At 53.3% G+C, this 17,194-nt stretch overlaps 1 protein-coding gene across 4 annotated transcripts in view; it reads right to left on the minus strand.

The window, feature by feature from the left end:
* Positions 1 to 69: 69 nt before the first annotated feature.
* Positions 70 to 17,194, minus strand: part of Itgb4 (integrin subunit beta 4) — a 36,240-nt gene continuing 19,115 nt past the window's right edge. For 2 of the 4 annotated variants that reach the window (XM_045158225.1, XM_004655187.2), the window contains exons 22-40: positions 17,109 to 17,167; positions 16,915 to 16,938; positions 15,711 to 15,859; positions 15,449 to 15,628; positions 14,831 to 14,979; positions 13,163 to 13,367; positions 12,151 to 12,308; positions 11,717 to 11,897; positions 11,443 to 11,580; positions 5,996 to 6,178; positions 5,778 to 5,909; positions 3,332 to 3,568; positions 3,012 to 3,170; positions 2,460 to 2,609; positions 1,304 to 1,492; positions 1,065 to 1,220; positions 820 to 984; positions 620 to 730; positions 70 to 519 (exon numbers count right to left, since the gene is read on the minus strand). In XM_045158225.1, the coding sequence (XP_045014160.1) occupies positions 380 to 519; positions 620 to 730; positions 820 to 984; positions 1,065 to 1,220; positions 1,304 to 1,492; positions 2,460 to 2,609; positions 3,012 to 3,170; positions 3,332 to 3,568; positions 5,778 to 5,909; positions 5,996 to 6,178; positions 11,443 to 11,580; positions 11,717 to 11,897; positions 12,151 to 12,308; positions 13,163 to 13,367; positions 14,831 to 14,979; positions 15,449 to 15,628; positions 15,711 to 15,859; positions 16,915 to 16,938; positions 17,109 to 17,167 (2,865 nt within the window). In that variant the 3' untranslated portion in view covers positions 70 to 379. Of the gene's footprint in view, positions 520 to 619; positions 731 to 819; positions 985 to 1,064; positions 1,221 to 1,303; positions 1,493 to 2,459; positions 2,610 to 3,011; positions 3,171 to 3,331; positions 3,569 to 4,087; positions 4,283 to 5,777; positions 5,910 to 5,995; positions 6,179 to 11,442; positions 11,581 to 11,716; positions 11,898 to 12,150; positions 12,309 to 13,162; positions 13,368 to 14,830; positions 14,980 to 15,448; positions 15,629 to 15,710; positions 15,860 to 16,914; positions 16,939 to 17,108; positions 17,168 to 17,194 lie in introns of all 4 variants that reach the window. The other 2 variants (XM_045158227.1, XM_045158226.1) reach the window with 2 other exon arrangements.

Consider the following 17,194-nt stretch of genomic DNA (forward strand, 5'->3'; position numbering starts at 1 on the left):
GATGTCAGAGAATCACTGCCTTGCTCCAGGCTGGCACTTCTCAGGCCTGTGAAGAATAGCCAGGGCAGCTAAGCAGTAGCAACATCTTTATTAAGTGCAGAACAAAGGCTGAGTCTTTGTGCCGCTCTCAGCTCTTTGGTTACAAATGGGTTTGGCCCGGACAAGGGACATTCAGAAGGGCCTTCTGGAACCTCTGCCCCCTTTGTGCTTCACACAGGACACCTACCCCTGCTCTGTGGCCAGAAGCGCTTGTTCTGTGATCAACATGTGGGGGCTACGCCCCTAGGGGGTCCAAGGATAGAGTAGCTGAGGAAGGAGACGCTAGGGAGAGAAGCAGGGAGGGAGCCCAGGTTCCAGGACCCTGGAGAGGTTGTGGGGCTCAGGTCTGAAAGAACTGCTGTTCGACCTGGGCACTGAGGGTTCCGCTGGTGGTCAGTGTCCGGCTCACAAACTCCTGGGTCACATGCCGGGTGAGGGAGCCCCCTGTCTCCAAGTGCTGGGACCCCAAGGTCAGTCCATCTGCAAAGGAGAAGTTTAGAAGGTCCTGCTTGGGCCCCTGCTCCTCTCTGCACTGACTCTGTGTTCCCAGGAGCCAGGATCCCCATCTGTGGTGACTTACCCATGAGGAAGGGCTCTGTGGAACTGGTGTGAGTGGTGGTGATGGTGCTGTATTCACCTTGCAGTGGGTTCTGGAAGAGCCCAGAATGGCTGCCCAGCTGCGGGAACGGGCCTGGAGCGTGCAGACCCACCAGTCAGGGGATAGTGCCATGGGAAGGCATGGGCAGAGAAGGGCTGGGGTGAGGAAGGGGGACCACCCACCTCCATCCTGGGACTCGATGGTGATGATGCCCTCGCGCTCTGGCCCAAAGCCCTCAGTCGTCCTGGCCTGTACCTTGAACTTGTAGGGCACGTTCTCACTGAGGCCAGGCACCGTCAGCCTGCTCTCAGGGTTGTCTCCATCCACCCGGAATGTGGTGGCTGGTCCTGCACGTGGAAGATGCCTTTAGCCCCCGTGGTGCCTTCCCACCCTTCCACACCCACGCTACCTCCATCGTGGGCAGCACCTCCTCCTTGGGCCATCTCACAGGTCACCAGGTAGCCGAGGATATCTCCATTGGGCCTCCGTGGCCGCTCCCAGCTTAGTTGCAGCGAGTCAGGGCTCAGGGCGGTGAACACTAGCGGGCCTGGGGCACTGGGAGTGCTCAAAGTGAAGGCAGAGCCTGGGAGCGGCAGAGGTAGAAGGTCAGCTGGTGAGCACGTGGTGAGCAAGAAGACAGGCTGACTGGGAGGGAAGATGGCTCACCTGGCAGGGGGCAGAGGGGGCTCTGTGGGTGCACCTGTGACTCAATGGTGATGACGCCCTCTCGCTCTCGGCCCCAGCCCTCCTGGCTCTGGGCACGCACGCGGAACACATAGGAGTGGTTGGGCAGGAGGTCTTCCACCACCACCGAAGTTTGGCCTGGGCTGGGGATGTTGATTCGATACAGCTCGCCTGGGAGATGGGACGAGGGCAGACAATAGAGGGGTTTTACTCCTGCCCCTGGGTCCCTCCCTTCCCTGGGTTGCCATCAACCCTTGATCACTCATCCAGGTCTGCCTGGGGTTTAGGTCCAGTGTGGTATAGTTGGCTGGTAGTTAAAAGAATGGAGGGCTGAGGCTATATAGCCCAACTTTTTTGCCTAGCATGCACAAGGTCCTGGGTGTGATTTCCAGCACCAAAAAAAAAAAAAAAACAATACAAACGAAACAAAGGTGCCTGGACTGTGCATGCTATGCCCTGGTTACATCCTGTGCCCTAATTCAAGATCTGGGGCCACGGTGCTTCAAGTGTCTGCACAGGCATATGCCATTTCTCAGTTCCCACAAAGACCACTCAAGACCAGTAGAGGCCTGTTAAGCAAACCCTAGCATAGGAAATGACTTAAAAGAGGCCTAAGGAAGTAGGGCATGGTGGGACATGCCTTTAATCCCCATACTTGGGAGGCAGAGGTAGGAGGATTGCCATGAGTTCGAGGCCACCCTGAGACTACATAGTGAATTCCAGGCCAGTTTGGGCTAGAGTAAGACTCTACCTTGAAAAACAAACAAACAGGGCTGGAGAGATGGCTTAGTGGTTAAGCGCTTGCCTGTGAAGCCTAAGAACCCCAGTTCAAGGCTCAATTATCCAGGACCCACATAAGTCAGATGCACAAGGTGGCACGTGCACCTGGAGTTCATTTACAGTGGCTGTAGGCCCTGGCGTGCCCATTCTCTGTCTCTGTCTCTATCTGCTGCTCTCAAATAGACAAACAAAAGCAAGAGGCCCAAGGAGATGGAGGAAGCCTCAGCTCAGGGGTTAGGGTCAGAAGCTGGTAGGGCATTCATGCTCAAGGGATTTGGACAAGTGCTGCGATGTCTGTGTTTGTCATCACACGGGACCAAGCCTGGAAAGCTCGTAGCCAACAGCTGCTGAGCCTCACCGCCATTTAGCAGCTGGTACTCCACGCTGTAGCCCAGTAGCACACGCTCACACTGTGGTTCCTGCCAGCTCACTTTCAGAGATGTGGGCCCCAGGGCCGAGAACACCAGACGGGTGGGTGTGTCAGGCACACCCACAGTCCCACGGGAGTCTGGATGTAGAAAGCTACAATCAGTCTTAAGTTTAGGGGTTGGGGCCTTGGAGGAGTCATAGTGTGCCCCTCATTCATTTTGCAAGCTGGTACTTGCCAGGACACCCTGTCCAAGCTTCCCAGCCCCTCCCACACAAGCCTCCGAGCTCTGTGGTGTGTGTCTGCCAGCACCCCTCCCCTGTTTCTAGTGCAGCTCCAGCTTCACACTCCAGAAAGGCAGAGGCTGTGTTAGGCTTCAGCACTGGTGAGGGTAGGGCAGTGGTTAGCTTCTGTGTTTGGGCAGGGGTCCCTGTGAATGCAATGAGGCTGTGGCAGTGCATGGGCACAAGACCGCAAATGGTGGCTGGCTGGATGGCAGATGGAGCAGATGAGCCAAGGGAAGATGATGACCACCTCTACTACCTGAACCCCAAGAGGGTGCTGCTGGCTGCCCAGCCAGGATTATAGAATCTGGTGAACCCCTGGAGGGGAGGAGCCCCTTCATCTGAGCTCGGCTCCAGGACCCCAAGGCCCAGGACAGCGGAAGCCTGCTCCTCCCGTCTTCCCAGATGGGAGGGAGGCCTAGGGCAGGACAAAGCAAGAGTAAGGGGTGGGGGCCGGGAGTATGCTGCACATCTGTGTGTGCATTCTGTGTGCAGTGGGGGAGCAGCACGTTGGCAGCTGAGCGTCCAGGAGCTGGGAGGAAGGTCAGTGGGTGGGGCCAGGTTGGCAGGGTCACTCACCCTGGGAGGAGAGGGAGGTGAGGGTGGAGTAGTCCCGGGGCAGAGTGGCTGAGTGAGAGTGGTCTGTGCGGGTCAGAGAGTGGTAGTCCCGCGTGAGGGTGGAGGATGTGCTCAACACACGTTGGGACAAGTGTGGGCTCAGGCGGGTGCCGTAGGCTGCGTTGACTGCAGTCATCCTGTGCAGGGAGTTGGCGCTGCCTGGGAAGGCAAAGTCCGTGCGGCCATTCACCAGGTGCTCTGCATGGAGACAAAGGTCATCAGTTAGACCTGCAGCAAACTAGGCCTGTGGGGTAGGGGATACCTGTCCTCTGGGAGTAAAAACAGCTAGTCTCCCTCAAATTACAGAGACGCCCTGTGCCCCACCCTCCCCAAAAGGCTGTGTCTTCTGGCTGGCCTCCGTGTGATCAGCCGCAGCCAGGCCAGTTCCTAGGGAGAGCCTAATGCTTTTCAAGTCCCTGGAGGCCCTTGGGTTGTCTCCTTGGATACCAGAGTTTTCCCCTGGACACAACGGACTTCCGAAGTGGTGTGCCCCCAGTGGGGCAGGAATGTCACGGAGGTCACTGCCTCTGTCCTCCCCAGGGAGAGCCCAAGCCGCCTGCTCCTGGCACCCTGTGGCTCCAGAAGCTTGTCTGCGTGCAGTTTTGGGTCCTGGCCGAAATGGGAGACCCTAGGCCATGCGAGTGTTGGCCCAGGCCGTCACCGGGCGGGCGCCCGGCGAGTCTCGGCAGGATGGGACGGGACCAGACCAGCGGTCACCTCCCGGGGGCCGGGGCGTTGCGCTGCGGGTCTGGCCGCCGCCCTCCCCATCCGCGCCCCCAGCGCTGCGGCTGTCGTCGGAGGAGCGCCCGCTGCTGGCCGACAGGCGCGGGATCAGCTCCGGGGGCAGCCGCCACGTGATGCGCCGCAGGTCCAGCTCCTCCCCCAGCAGGGGCTCGAACTTCCAGCCGCCGCCTTGGGAACAACGAAGGGCCGCGTTGGCACCGCCGGGGGGGCGCGAGGCGGTGGCGCCCGGGAGAGCCGAGTGGAGGAGGCCGGTGGCGCCTTGGCGGAGCCCGTCCTCCCAGCTCTTGAGTCCAGGGCTGTGGGTGTCTGCACTGCAGGGACAGGGAAGCCCGGCGACAGGAGAAACCCTCCCTGCTGGAGCCTTTCCGTAGGAGCGAGTGCAGCTTTGGACACGGCTCAAGGACGGGCCACTAGCCTGAGAAATTGGGGGAGCCTGGCCGCTGTCACCCGCTGTGAAGCTTCCCTGGTTATTTAACCAGTGTGAGTCTGTTTCTCATCTGTCCAATGGCGAGTGATCTCGCCCCGGGCCTGCCTTGTCCCCAGTTCCAGTTTACAGGGACAATTCCAGAAGCCCCAAGGTGCTAGTAGCAATTGAGCAGGGACTCCTGGCTCTTATAACTGTCGCACGTCAAAAGCAGTTTCGCTCCCAGCTCTCAGGATGCAGAAACAGAGGATCTGGCAAGTTTGAGACCAGCCTGGTTTATATGTAGCGAATTCCAGGCTGCCCAGCGCTACATTCTAAAGACTTTTTTTTTTTTTTTTGGTTTTCGAGGTAGGGTATCACTGTAGGTCAGGCTGACCTGGAACTTACTATGTAGTCTCAGGGTGACCTCGAACTCACGGCAATCCTCCTATCTCTGCCTCCCCAGTGCTGGGATTAAAGGCGTGTGCCACCACACCCGGCTTCTAAAGACTTTATTATTAAAGTCCCCTGTATTCCCGCCCCGCCCCAAAAGAGTTTAGCAAGCCCAGGCTCTGCCGTATGGGGGCAGTGTATGTACACTGGAGACCTTAGGCAGATAGAAAGACACGAGTAAATGATAATCGTGCCCTATAGGATTTCCTACTCGGTGTGATTGGCATCTCATTTTACAAATCAGGAAACAGGCTCAGTGGGTTTAAGCAGATTCATCCAGGGCTCTACCATTGAGCTAAAAGTTGGTACTTAGAATGCCCAGGAAAGAGCAGAGGGCTCCTTTCGAATCATATTATACAGATCCTCAAGGGGGAATGAAAAGAGACAGTGGGTCTGTCACTACCTCACTGACTTTCCATCTTTACCAAGGATGTGGGAGGGTCCTGCGCCATACCACCTGGTCTCACATAGGCCTGCCCCTGAGAAGTGGCCTGAGTGACCTGACCACGGCACAGCTGGCAAAACTGCTGCAAAGCTATCATTCTGCGTACACAAACCTTTGTATATGTGCCTCTGTCCCCTAGGTGAATAAATATTCATATATCTTCATACACAGGTAGACACATGTGGTCCACAACAGCTCTGTCCTCTCTGCATACTCCATGACAAACTATAGGTTCTGGACATCTTGTGAGGCTGAGAGGAGACGTCTATTGACCTCTAGCACTTACCAGTCCCTTTGCTCTCTCTGGACACCAGGGGCAGCCCCACCCACAACCCCACCTTCCCTTAGTAGAGCCCACTCACCAGTGTCATCAGAGACACTGGGTCTCTGGCTGCTGGCTGGGGAGCGCAGAACGTCGTCGCTGTACATGAGGAAGCTATCATAGTCTTCTCCGCCTTGAGCATCCACGATTGGAATGTCAGGGATTATAGGGACTGCAAAGTAGGAGGAGGTGAGCTAGGCCCCCAGCCGGGGTCTCTCGCCCCCCAGCCCGCCCTGCACCTCCTCAGCCATCACTCACTGGACATGGGCCGCTTGGGCTGGGTGGCCAGGTTGATGATGGCCTCTCGCTCAGGCCCCCAGCCCGCCCCATTGCGTGCCTTCACCGTGTATCGGTATGGCTGCGATTCTCGCAGATTCTCAATGAGCAGCATCCGGTTCTTGGGGTTGTCCACCAGCACCTTCTTCATGGGCCCAATGGGTCCTGGGACAGGGAGAGTACTTCAGAGGAATCGCCCAGGTTCTTGCTTGGTCCCACTTTCATCTGTGATCTAACAGGATGGCTAGACAGCCCTGCACTAGCCCTGGGCTGAGCAGGGAGCATGCAGCTGCTGAGCTCCTGTCACTTGCTGAGTCCTTAGAACCTGGGTGCGAAGAGCATAGGGATGTCACCAGCTCTTTCCAAAGGACTCATTACGAGGTAGCAGAACCGGCCCTCGACCCAACGTGACTGCCACCACCTCTACCTATTAGCAGATGGTCCTGTAGAGCACTTCCACATGAGGCTTGCTTAGTTAGGCAAGGGTGCTTCTGGGATGACATCCTCCCACCCTGTGCTTATGGCCAATAGCCCAGCCCCCAGTTTCATGCTGAGGAGGATCAGGACTGGCAACATCACATCTATGATGGCAAAAGTCGGTCAGTCCTCCACCCATGCTCTGGGAGAGCAGAAAGCCAGAGTGCCAAGTGCTCTCTTGGTGACTTTATGTTTTTTAAGCATTTCTATTTATTTGAGAGGGAGAGTCAGAGAGAGAGAGCATGGGCACACCAGGGTCTTCAGCCACTCCAAACAAGCTCCAGACAAGGGCGCCCCCCTCTTGTGCGCATGTGTGACATTGCCTGCTTGCGTCACTGTGTGTCTGGCTCACATGGGACCTGGAGATTTGAATATGAGTTCATGGGCAAGTGCCTTAACCACTAAGTCATCTCTCCAGCCCTGCTCTTAGTGACTTTGAAGTGAATTCCAGGCACTGACCAGGCATACAAGGATGGGGCCCACTTTGTCAGAGGTACCAGGAACCATAGAATCCACAGAGATCAGGGAATCTCTCAGTTTCCTAAGATGTCCAGAGAATTCTGAAAAGTGGTAAGTGATTGAATTGACATGTACCCTTAGCAGACAACTGCTCAAAAAATTGGTCTGAGGGCTGGAGGGATGACTTAATGGTTAAGGTGTTTGCCTGCAAAGCCAAAAGACCCAGGTTCAATTCCCCAGGACCCACATTAGCCAGACACACAAGGGGGTACACACATCTGGAGTTTGCTTGCAGTGGCTGGAGGCCCTGGCGTGCCCATTCTCTCTCTCTCTCCCCTGTTCTCTGTCAAATAAACAAATAAATAAATGAAGTTAGTCTGATCCGGGCATGGTGGTGCACGCCTTTAATCCCAGCACTAGGGAGGCAGAGATAGGAGGATTGGTATGAGTTTGAGGCCACCCTGAGACTATATAGTGAATTCCAGGTCAGCCTGGGTTAGAGCAAGATCCTACCTTGAAAAATCAAAAAAAAAAAGTTAGTCTCCAGGTTGTGTTACTATTAAGCTGATTAAAAATGTCATCACACCCACCCACACTTTAATAGCTTGCCCTTTGCTGAACATGGTGGAACACGCCCAGCATTTATACTTGGGAGGCTGAAGTGGGGAAGCAAATTTGCCATGACTTTGAGGCCAGCCTGGGCTAGAATAAGACTCAGTCTCAAAAACAGTAACAAAGGCTGGAGAGATAGCATAGTGGTTAAGCGCTTGCCTATGAAGTTTAAGGACCCCAGTTCTAGGCTCAATTCCCCAGGACCCACGTTAACCAGATGCACAAGGGGGCGCACATGTCTGGAGTTTGTTTGCAGTGGCTGGAGGCCCTGATTTATCCATTCTCTCTCTCTCTCTCTGCCTCTTTCTCTCTCTGTCACTCTCAAATAAATACATAAAAATGAACAACAACAACAAAAAAAAACAGTAACAAAAAGCCAGGTGTGGTGGCTCACGCCTTTAATCCCAACATTTGGGAGGCAGAGGTAGGAGGATTGCCATGAGTTTTAGGTTACCCTGAGACTAATTCCAGGTCAGCCTGGGCTATAGCAAAATCCTACCTTGAAAAACATATATATATGTATGTATGTATGTGTGTGTGTGTGTGTATATATATATTTTATTTGAGAGAGAAAAAGGCAGAGAAAGAGAGAGAGGGAGGGAGGGAGGGAGGGAGAGAATGAGTGTGCCAGGGCCTTCAGCCATTGCAAACAAACTCCAGATGCATGGGCCCCCTTGTGCATCTGGTTTATGTGGGTTGTGGAGAATTGAACCAGGCTCCTTTGGTTTTTCAGGCAAACACCTTAACCGTTATGTTATCTCTCCAGCCATACATATGCACAAAGAGGTGACAGAGGAGTGTTCAGGACCGAGACATCTCTACTACACCTTCCAAGGCTCAAGGTCCATTGCAAAAGAGGTGGCGGTAAGAATGTAAGAGCCAAAGGAAAGGCAGAACTGCTTACAATGTAAGCTTCCAGACACAAAATAGCCTGGATATTCATGACTTCACAGTGTCTGACACTACCTACACAAGATCTTCATAATAGGAGGAAAAGATAACAAAATAAAAGAGATATTAATTGAGAGGGGAAGGGGAGATAATAGGGAATTATCATTGTTTATTGTCTGTAATTATGGAAACTGCCAATATAAAGTTGGAAAAATGGGCTGGAGAGATGGCTTAGCAGTTAAGGCGTTTGCCTGCAAAGCCAAAGGATCCCAGTTCAATTCTCCAGGACCCATGTAAGCCAGATGCACAAGGTGGCGCACACATCTGGAATTTGTTTTCTCTCTCTCTCCCCCTCTCTCTCTCTCAAATAAATAAATAACTAAATAAAATCTTAAAAAAAAAAAAAAGGAAGTTGGAAAAACCCGGGTGTGGTGGCACACGCCTTTAATCCCAGCACTTGGGAGGCAGAGGTAAGGAGGATCGCCATGAGTTTGAGGCCACCCTGAGAATACAGAGTGAATTCCAGGTCAGCCTGGGCCACAGTGGGACCCTACCTGGAAAAACAAAACAAAACAACAAAAAGAAAGAAAGAAAGAAAGAAAGAAAGAAAGAAAGAAAGAAAGAAAGAAAGAAAGAAAGAAAAGTGGCAGCTGAACGTGGTGGCATATACTGGTAATCCCAGACTAATACAGGAAGGAGTTTTGCCTCGACTTAGTGAGTCCCAGCTGGCCTGGGCTGAAGTGTAAGACCTTGTGTCAAAAAAGTAGAAGTTGGAGCTGGGCATGGCGGCACACGCTTTCAATTCCAGCACTTGGGGGGCAAAAATAGGAGGATAGCCATGAGTTCGAGGCTACCCTGAGAATACAGAGTGAATTCCAGGTCAGCCTGGGCTAGATTGAGACGCTACCTTGAAAAACCAAAAAGAAAGTGGATATTGGGTTGGGGAGATTGGTTAGCAGTTAAAGGCACTTGCTTCAAAGCCTGACAGCCCGTGTTCATTTCCCTAGTACCCACATAAAACCAGATACACAAAGTGGCACATGTGTCTTGGAGTTCATTTGCATTGGCAAGAGGCCCTGGCACACCCATAAAATAGCTCTCTCTCTCCTTCCCTCTTTCTGTCTTTCTTTCTCTCCTGGCTATTTTTTTTTTTTTTTTCGAGGTAGGGTGTCACTCTTGCCCAGGCTGACCTGAAATTCACTATGTTGTCTCAGGGTGGCCTCAAACTCACAGTGATCCTCCTACCTCTGCCTCCCGAGTGCTGGGATTAAAGGTGTACACCACACGCCCGGCTTAAAATTATTTATTTATTTATTTATTTATTTGAGAGTGACAGACAGAGAGAAAGGGGCAGAGAGAGAGAGAGAGAGAGAGAGAGAATGGGCGTGCCAGGGCCTCCAGCCTCTGCAAACAAAACTCCAGATGCATGCGCCCCCTTGTGCATCTGGCTAACATGGGTTCTGGGGAATCGAGCCTTGAACTGGGGTCCTTAGGCTTCACAGGCAAGTGCTTAACCGCTAAGCCATCAAAATATATAATTTTAAAAAGCATAGCCATGGCTGGATGGATGACTTAGCAGTTTGCCTATAAAGCCAAAGGACCCTGGTTTGATTCCCCAGGGCCCACATTAGCCATATGCACAAGAGACCCATGCATCTGGAGTTCATTTGCAGTGGCTGGAGGCCCTGGCACACCCATTCTCTCTCTCTCTCCCTGTCCCACTTTTTCTGTCTAATAAAATAAGTGAATAAAAATAAAATATTTTAAAAAATATAGCCAAGTGTGGTGGCACACGCCTTTAATCCCAGCACTCGGGAGGCAGTGGCAAGAGAATTGCCATGAGTTTGAGACCAGCCTGGGACTACAAAGTGAGTTCCAGGTCAGTCTGGGTAAGAGCGAGACCCTACCTCAACACACACACACACACACACACACACACACACACACACACAAAAGCACAGACAGCCTTGGCCTGGGGGCGAGAGTGGAGTGGAATGGAGGAGTCACATCCCTGACAACCAAGAAGGCTACAACTATAATAAGACTGTTGGGAATGACCTTTCGTGGAGTTGTGGGTCACTGTTGGTGTTAAAGACCAGGTCAGGAGCATTCTCCAGCGGTAGCCTGAGAGTGGGCTGAGCCTTGCAAGGTCAAGCCAAGCCAGAGGTGTAACAGAGCTGCCTGTAAGTTTCTTGCCTGGCTGCCTGTCTGATAAGATATTCCCTTCTTCCTCACAAGCCTGATGTCCAGAAAGTCCCATTGTCCCTGGGCTCACAGGGTGGTATGGGGGTGGTCAGAACCTCTTCCTTGAGAGTGACCAGCGGAAGCAAGAGTTCCTGTGATTGTACCTGTCCTGCTATGCTCCCATCATGCTCTCGCAGGGGATGCTCACCTGCACGTCTCTTCCAGGCCTGGGAAGAAATAGTTCTGCCAGGTGCTCTGGCCTCCAAGGATTGTCCACTAAATTGTTGAATGAAATATATGTATTTTTTTCTGAGGTAGGGTTTCACTCTATCTCAGGCTGATCTGGAATTCACTATGTAGTCTCACAGTGGCCTCAAATTCTTGGTGATCCTCCTACCTCTGCTTTCCCAAATAGTGGGATTAGAGGTGTGCACTATCACGCCTTGCATGGCCGGCTTTTTTTTTTTTGCCTCAAACTTTTGAGTTGAAGTGATCTTTCTGTCTCATATCCTGGTAACTCTGTTGTCTCTATTTCGGCCCTAAGAGAATCATGTAAAACTGAGTCACTTTGGTTACCTGTAAGAGAAGGTGTGTCATAGCCAAGGACTTCAGTGGATCTGTGTAATCCCTCAGAATGCAGCCTAGCACAGACCTGACAGAAAACCTCAAGATGCCTCAGGCTTATCCACTGACTGGGACAAAGGGCCTGGAGTGCCCAGGAAAGTCCCTTTCTCTAGCTCACTGTCCCTTCCCTTTCACAGTGGCTTTCCCGGGGGTCAGGAAGGGGGTGGGGACCTGCTCCTTACGGTTGTCTTCGTTGACCAGTCCATAACAGACCTCATAGGCGGTGATCTCGCCATTGGTCTCAGCCGGCTCGGCCCAGCTCAGCTGGGTTACCGTGGAAGAGACCACGTTGAAAGCCAGACGTCCTGGCTCACTGGGCACTGAATGGGAGGAAAAAGATCTGTCAGTGGGTCCGTGGCAAGGGGAGGGTAACATATTGGGTGGCAGGGAAGGGAGGGCTGGGCATCCTGCCAGCAAGGGAGCCGGAGATGATGGAGAGATATGACAAGTACTCACCTTCCTGGTGCGTGCGGCAGGACACCAGGGAGCTGTAGGGACCCTCGCCCTGGGCCCCATAGGCACACACCTTCATCTCATAGTCACAGTACGGATACAGGTTAGTGAGCTCCACAGAGGGCACCTTGCTGTCCAGCAGGTGGGCTTCAGACTCGGAGTCACCCTGGATCCAGTACCTCACCTGTGGGGAGGAGCCACTCATGAGCCAGGTGCTGTGAGGACAGAGTGGAGGGCATCCCACACAGCAAGGAGGTCCCTATTCCAGGGAAGGAGAAATGCCTGAAGAGCTCACAAATGAATCTCGCCTTCTGCAGGGGCATAGACAGGGTTCCTTCTGCCCACTGATACCAAGCATGCCCCCTTCCTTCCTCAGGGTGGCCCATCTCCCGAAGGTCGGGTGGGTGCCACACCTCCCTATTAGCCCCTCACCTTACCCTGTACCCCATTGGCTTGCCCGGAGGTGGCAGCCAATTGAAATGGATCTTTCTGGACCCAGCGGCCTTGGCATTGGGGTTCTGTGGGGCGCCCAGATCTGCACGGGTTAGTGATGATGAAGAAACGGTCTGATTTACGAAGTTCCGGTCCATTTCATCTAGGGTTAGGACAGTGGGATAGCTGACTCAGGCAATTTTACCACCAGGAAATGATAGAGACTCAGTTAAACAGCCAAGGCTTCCAGACCCAGAGGTTCCACTGAGATGCTGCCCATCTACCCCTCTGGGTATTAGCTGATGTCAACAGCATCAGGGCAAGCTGAGGGGAGGCCCCAGGGGCTCTCTGGAGGAGTGACGCTAAGATCTGACAGAAGCTAACTGGCTCACTCTTGACCCAGGGCTGGGTGCATCAGGCTGCTTGGCCATGTGGCTTGCCCTCTGGTTGAGACTAAGGCAGTCAGCTAAAGGGCAGGATGGCTAGGTGAATTTGAATTGCAGAAAGCTTTTTATTTTTGTTTTGAGGCAAGGGTTTCACTCTAGCCAGGCTGGCCTATAACTCATGGTAGTCTTCCTACCTCAGCCTTCTCAGGGTGGCCTCAAACTTGTGGTGATCATCCTCCTACTTCTGTCTCCTGAGTCCTGAGATTAAAGGTGTGCGCCACCATGCCAGCTACTTTTGTTTGTTTGTTTTGTTTTTTTGAGGTAGGGTCTCACTCTAGCCCTGAATTCACTATGTAGTCTCAGGCTGGCCTCAAACTTACAGCAATCCTCCCACTTCTGCCTCCAGAGTGCTGGGATTAAGGGCGTGCGCCACACTTTTTTTTCTTTTTTTTTTTTTTGTGGCAATAAGTATGCGTCAGATATTGCAGGGACACAGTGTTAGTGCACATTGTCCCTATGTGAAGTTCACATTAGCTTGAGTGTTCTGGTGTGTTTGACGATGCCGGAGCTCTGCTGAGAGGTCCCTAGTCTCTCCCTCCACTTGTTTACACTGACCCCTGGCTCTGCCCACCTGGCTCTCCGATGATGATAGTTGCTGCGTGGGGCTGGCCCAGGCGGGCCCCAAACTTGGGGTTGTTGAGTTGGACCTGGAAGCGGCGGCTCTGGCGGCCCCGTAGGAGAGAGTCTACTTCCTGCAGCTCCAGCAGCTTCACCCGCAGCTCCTTCCAGGTCTCCCCCGGCAGGAACAGCAGCTCGCCCTCCACTGGGACATAGTCCTGGGAGTGGGAAGAGCCAGGGGCCAAACCAGGGTTGGGGGATGAGGTGACTCAGAAACAACAATCTTCTAGGAGTCGAGAGGGACACATTGGGTCATTGTATCACACAGTCTCTGGGGGACACAAAATGACTCATATTTACACAGCACCTCCTGGCATCAAATCCTTTAAATATTAGCTTGCTTAACCGTCATATCTCTGAGAGCAGAGATTATCATTGCCCTGTTACAAATGAGAAAACAGCCCCATGGAGGATTAAGGAACTTGCCTAAACTCACGTAGGCAGTTGTTGCGGAGCTGGGATTTAGAGACATAGGTGGACACTCCTCACAGAGTCTCCCTCATAGTCCAAAAATTAGCTTTTTGTTTTGTTTTGTTTCCGAGGTAGGGTCTCCAGTCCAGGCTGACCTGGAATTCACTATGTAGTTTCAGGGTGGCCTCGAACTCAGGCGATCCTTGTACCTCTGCCTCCCGAGTGCTGGGATTAAAGGCATGTACCACCACGCCCAGCAGAAAATTGGCTTTGGTTATAGGCCTACCCAGGAGGGAAAGAACAGTCCCCCACATTGTAGCTCTGAAATATTGGGTACTGCCAGGTCCCAGGCCCTTCCTGCAGGGTAAAGTGTTTCAGTGTGTGTGTGTGTGTGTGTGTGTGTGTGTGTGTGTACTACCAAGGAAGAAAATGGCCTTTTTACAAAGGAAGCGCCAGGTGACACTTTGAACAAATATTTCATTCCTGGCATAGCTGGCTAGCTAGGCTGGTAGCTGGCAGAGACCTTCTCTATGTAAGAAGGGTAGCTTACAGGTTGAAGAAAAATAGGGAGAGGCAGCTTGTGTTTTTGCTTTTGTTTGTTTTGTTTTGTTTTTTCAAAGTAAGGTTTTGCTCTAGTCCAGGCTGACCTGGATGGAATCCACTATGTAGTGTCAGGGTGGCCTCGCTCCCAGTGATCCTCCTACCTCTGCCTCCCGAGTGCTAGAACTAAAGGCATGCACCACCACACCTGGCTTCTTTTGTTTTTAGTTTTTTGTTTTTGTTCTTTGAGGTAGGGTTTCACTGTAGCCCAGGCTGACCTGGAATTCAATATGTAGTCTCAGGCTGGCCTTGAACTCATGGGGATCCTCCTGCCTCTGCCTCCTTAGTGCTGGGATTAAAGGCACGTCCTACCACACCCAGTTCAGGGTCCATTTTTCTAAGAAAGTCTTAGCTACCCTAGGTCATTGAAGGTTGGACAAGAACGGTCTGAATAGGTTCCTGGCCCATCGAGAAGGAAATAGGCCCCTTGGCCTGGATCCCTAACAGTGGTGAGGCCTCTCTCAGTGTGTCACAGGCACTTTGGGTGAGCCACTCTTGGCAAAGATGGCAGATGCATCCTTGTCAGGGGTCACCACCAGCATTCAAGGCCTTGGGCAGTCTCTCTTTCCTGCTAGGGACATGTGCTCTCGACCCATCCTTGGAGCCGTACCCTGTTGCCTTGTGCTGTGTTGTCCTGTGTGCGGTAGGAGACCTGGGACTTGCCATTGTCCAGGATACGGCGGATGACAGGAATGCGTGCCACCTGCTCACCACGGCTGACCAAATACTCGGGCTGCTCAAAGGACACCACCCCGCTGGCTGCAAGGAACCAGGGTGCCGGTTAGAGGGTCCTGCTCTCAATCCCTTCTCTTCACCTTCCCTCCCTTCAAAACACCCCAGACGACAGAAGAATGGGATGGAAAAGTCTTTCGGAAAAATTTGAGGGGCTGGGGCACGAGAGATGGCTCAGATGCACAAAGTGGTGCATGAGTCTAGAGCTTGTTTGTAGAGGTGTGCCCTTTTTCTCAAATATATATATATATATTTGAGACAATGACAAATATATATATTTTTCTCAAATATATATATATACACATATATTTGACATATATTTGGCTTACGTGGGTCCTGGGGAACTGAGCCTCAAACCGGGGTCCTCAGGCTTCCCAGGCAAGCACCTAACCACTAAGCCATCTCTCCAGCCCCGACTTGTACTTTGGATATCAAGAGGCCCAATGAGCCCAGAGCCCCACCCCTTTCTGCCTCCCTGACCCCCACCCTGACCGACCGTGGTCCTTGATGACGGTGATGTTCACCAGGCGACGTCCGAGGGTGGCAGTGCCCACAGGCACATCAATGGCCTCCACCAGCAGCTGCTTCTCCTCGTCATCCTCGGGCCGGATGAAGAGAGGCACACGCACGTCCACCAGCTCCACCCCCTCCTGGAACTCCACCATGCCCCGGGCATCTAGGATGGGAGTCAGATGGGGGTCTTGGGGACCACATGGGTGGGAAGGGTGGGGGAGCGGCGCGGGGACCTTCTTGCTCACCCTGCTCGGCGGTGAGGGTGTAGTAGCCAGGGGCCACCTTGAGCTCGTGGAAGGCTCTCTGCTCCACCTGTTTCTCCGTCAGCTTCAGCAGGGTCTGCTTGGCTGAGCGGGGCGCCATCAGCACGGTGTCCACAATGGTGTGGTCTTGCCTGGTTTGGGAGGGGCCAGGGTGGGGGAGGGGGTCAAAATGCAAGACAGTGGACAGTCCTCAATACCAGGCAGTACCAGAGGCCCAGTGCTGGCTACACTTTCCTCAAGCTGCAGCTGGAACACCATTGCACCTCTGATCCCAGCAAGGAGCTCTCCTGCCCACCTCACCCAGAAGGGTCTGGCCATGGGAAAGCAAAGACGCTCAGGTCAGACTGTCTGGGTTCGAATCCTGACTCTGGCCCTTGGCAATTAGGCTACCTCAGGCAAATCACTTAACCTCTCTGAGCCTCAGTTTCCTCATCAGAAGATGGGAATAGCAGCCGGGCGTGGTGGCGCACACCTTTCATCCCAGCACTCAGACTCGGGAGGCAGAGGGAGGAGGATTGTTTTGAGTTCAAAGCCGCCCTGAGACTACATGGTGAATTCCAGGTCAGCCTGGGCTAGAGTGAGACCCTGCCTCAAAAAAAAAAAAAAAAAGAAAGAAAGAAAGAAAGAACGAAAGAAAATGGGAATAGCTAGGGTTCCCCCCTCCCACAGTTGCCAAGAGGGCAGACTGAGATGGGCAGACACCTGGAGCCCATAATGAGCACCAGAGGTACTGGCTGGATCCTTGCTCACTGATAGCCACGGGCTGCGACTGTAGTTCTGCTGTCTGCAAAGAGCCCTTTCTCATGCTTCCCACAGAAGGGCAGGACCCAGAAGAGGTGGGTGGGAGCTGTGAGCCCGGCTGGCCCACGGGCTTGGTAGCCTGCCTGCTGTGCAGGCTCAGCAGGAGGGCATCTGCCCCCAGACAGGAGGAGCCCCAGGCTCTATCTGGTGCCAGGGGAACTGGCCTGTGTGCCTTTGCTGCCAACTAGGGGCTGCTTTGTGGTAAGTGCTTCCCACCAGTATCTGTCTGATGAACAATCCAGGAGGGGGAGGAATGCTGAACCTAACCCATGAGGGACATGTGGCCCTCGCTTCCTATGGTCCAGACATGCCTGTGAGCAGAGGCTGGAGATGGAGACAGAGGGGACAGAAATGGGGCTGTCTCACCCACGTATCTTCAACTCACTTTTTTCCAGCATTGGGCTGCTGCCTGTAGAGACAAAGAGAGGGCCATGAGCAACAAGACCCCCCCCCCCGGGGTGGGGCACATTCCCTCTGGGGGCTTGAATGAGCAGCAACAAAGCAAACCTGGAAACCCTGGCTGGAAGGGTTCAGTGTGGCCAGGCACCCCCTCCTGACCTGGGGTCCTCTAGAACTCACCGGAACTTTGTCTGCTGGAGCTTGTGGGCACCGGACACCTGTCTGTACACCTCGTTCAGCTATGGGGCAAGGAAACATTGTGAAGC

This window comes from Jaculus jaculus, chromosome 9 (genome assembly GCF_020740685.1).
Source record: "Jaculus jaculus isolate mJacJac1 chromosome 9, mJacJac1.mat.Y.cur, whole genome shotgun sequence".
NCBI lineage: Eukaryota > Metazoa > Chordata > Mammalia > Rodentia > Dipodidae > Jaculus > Jaculus jaculus.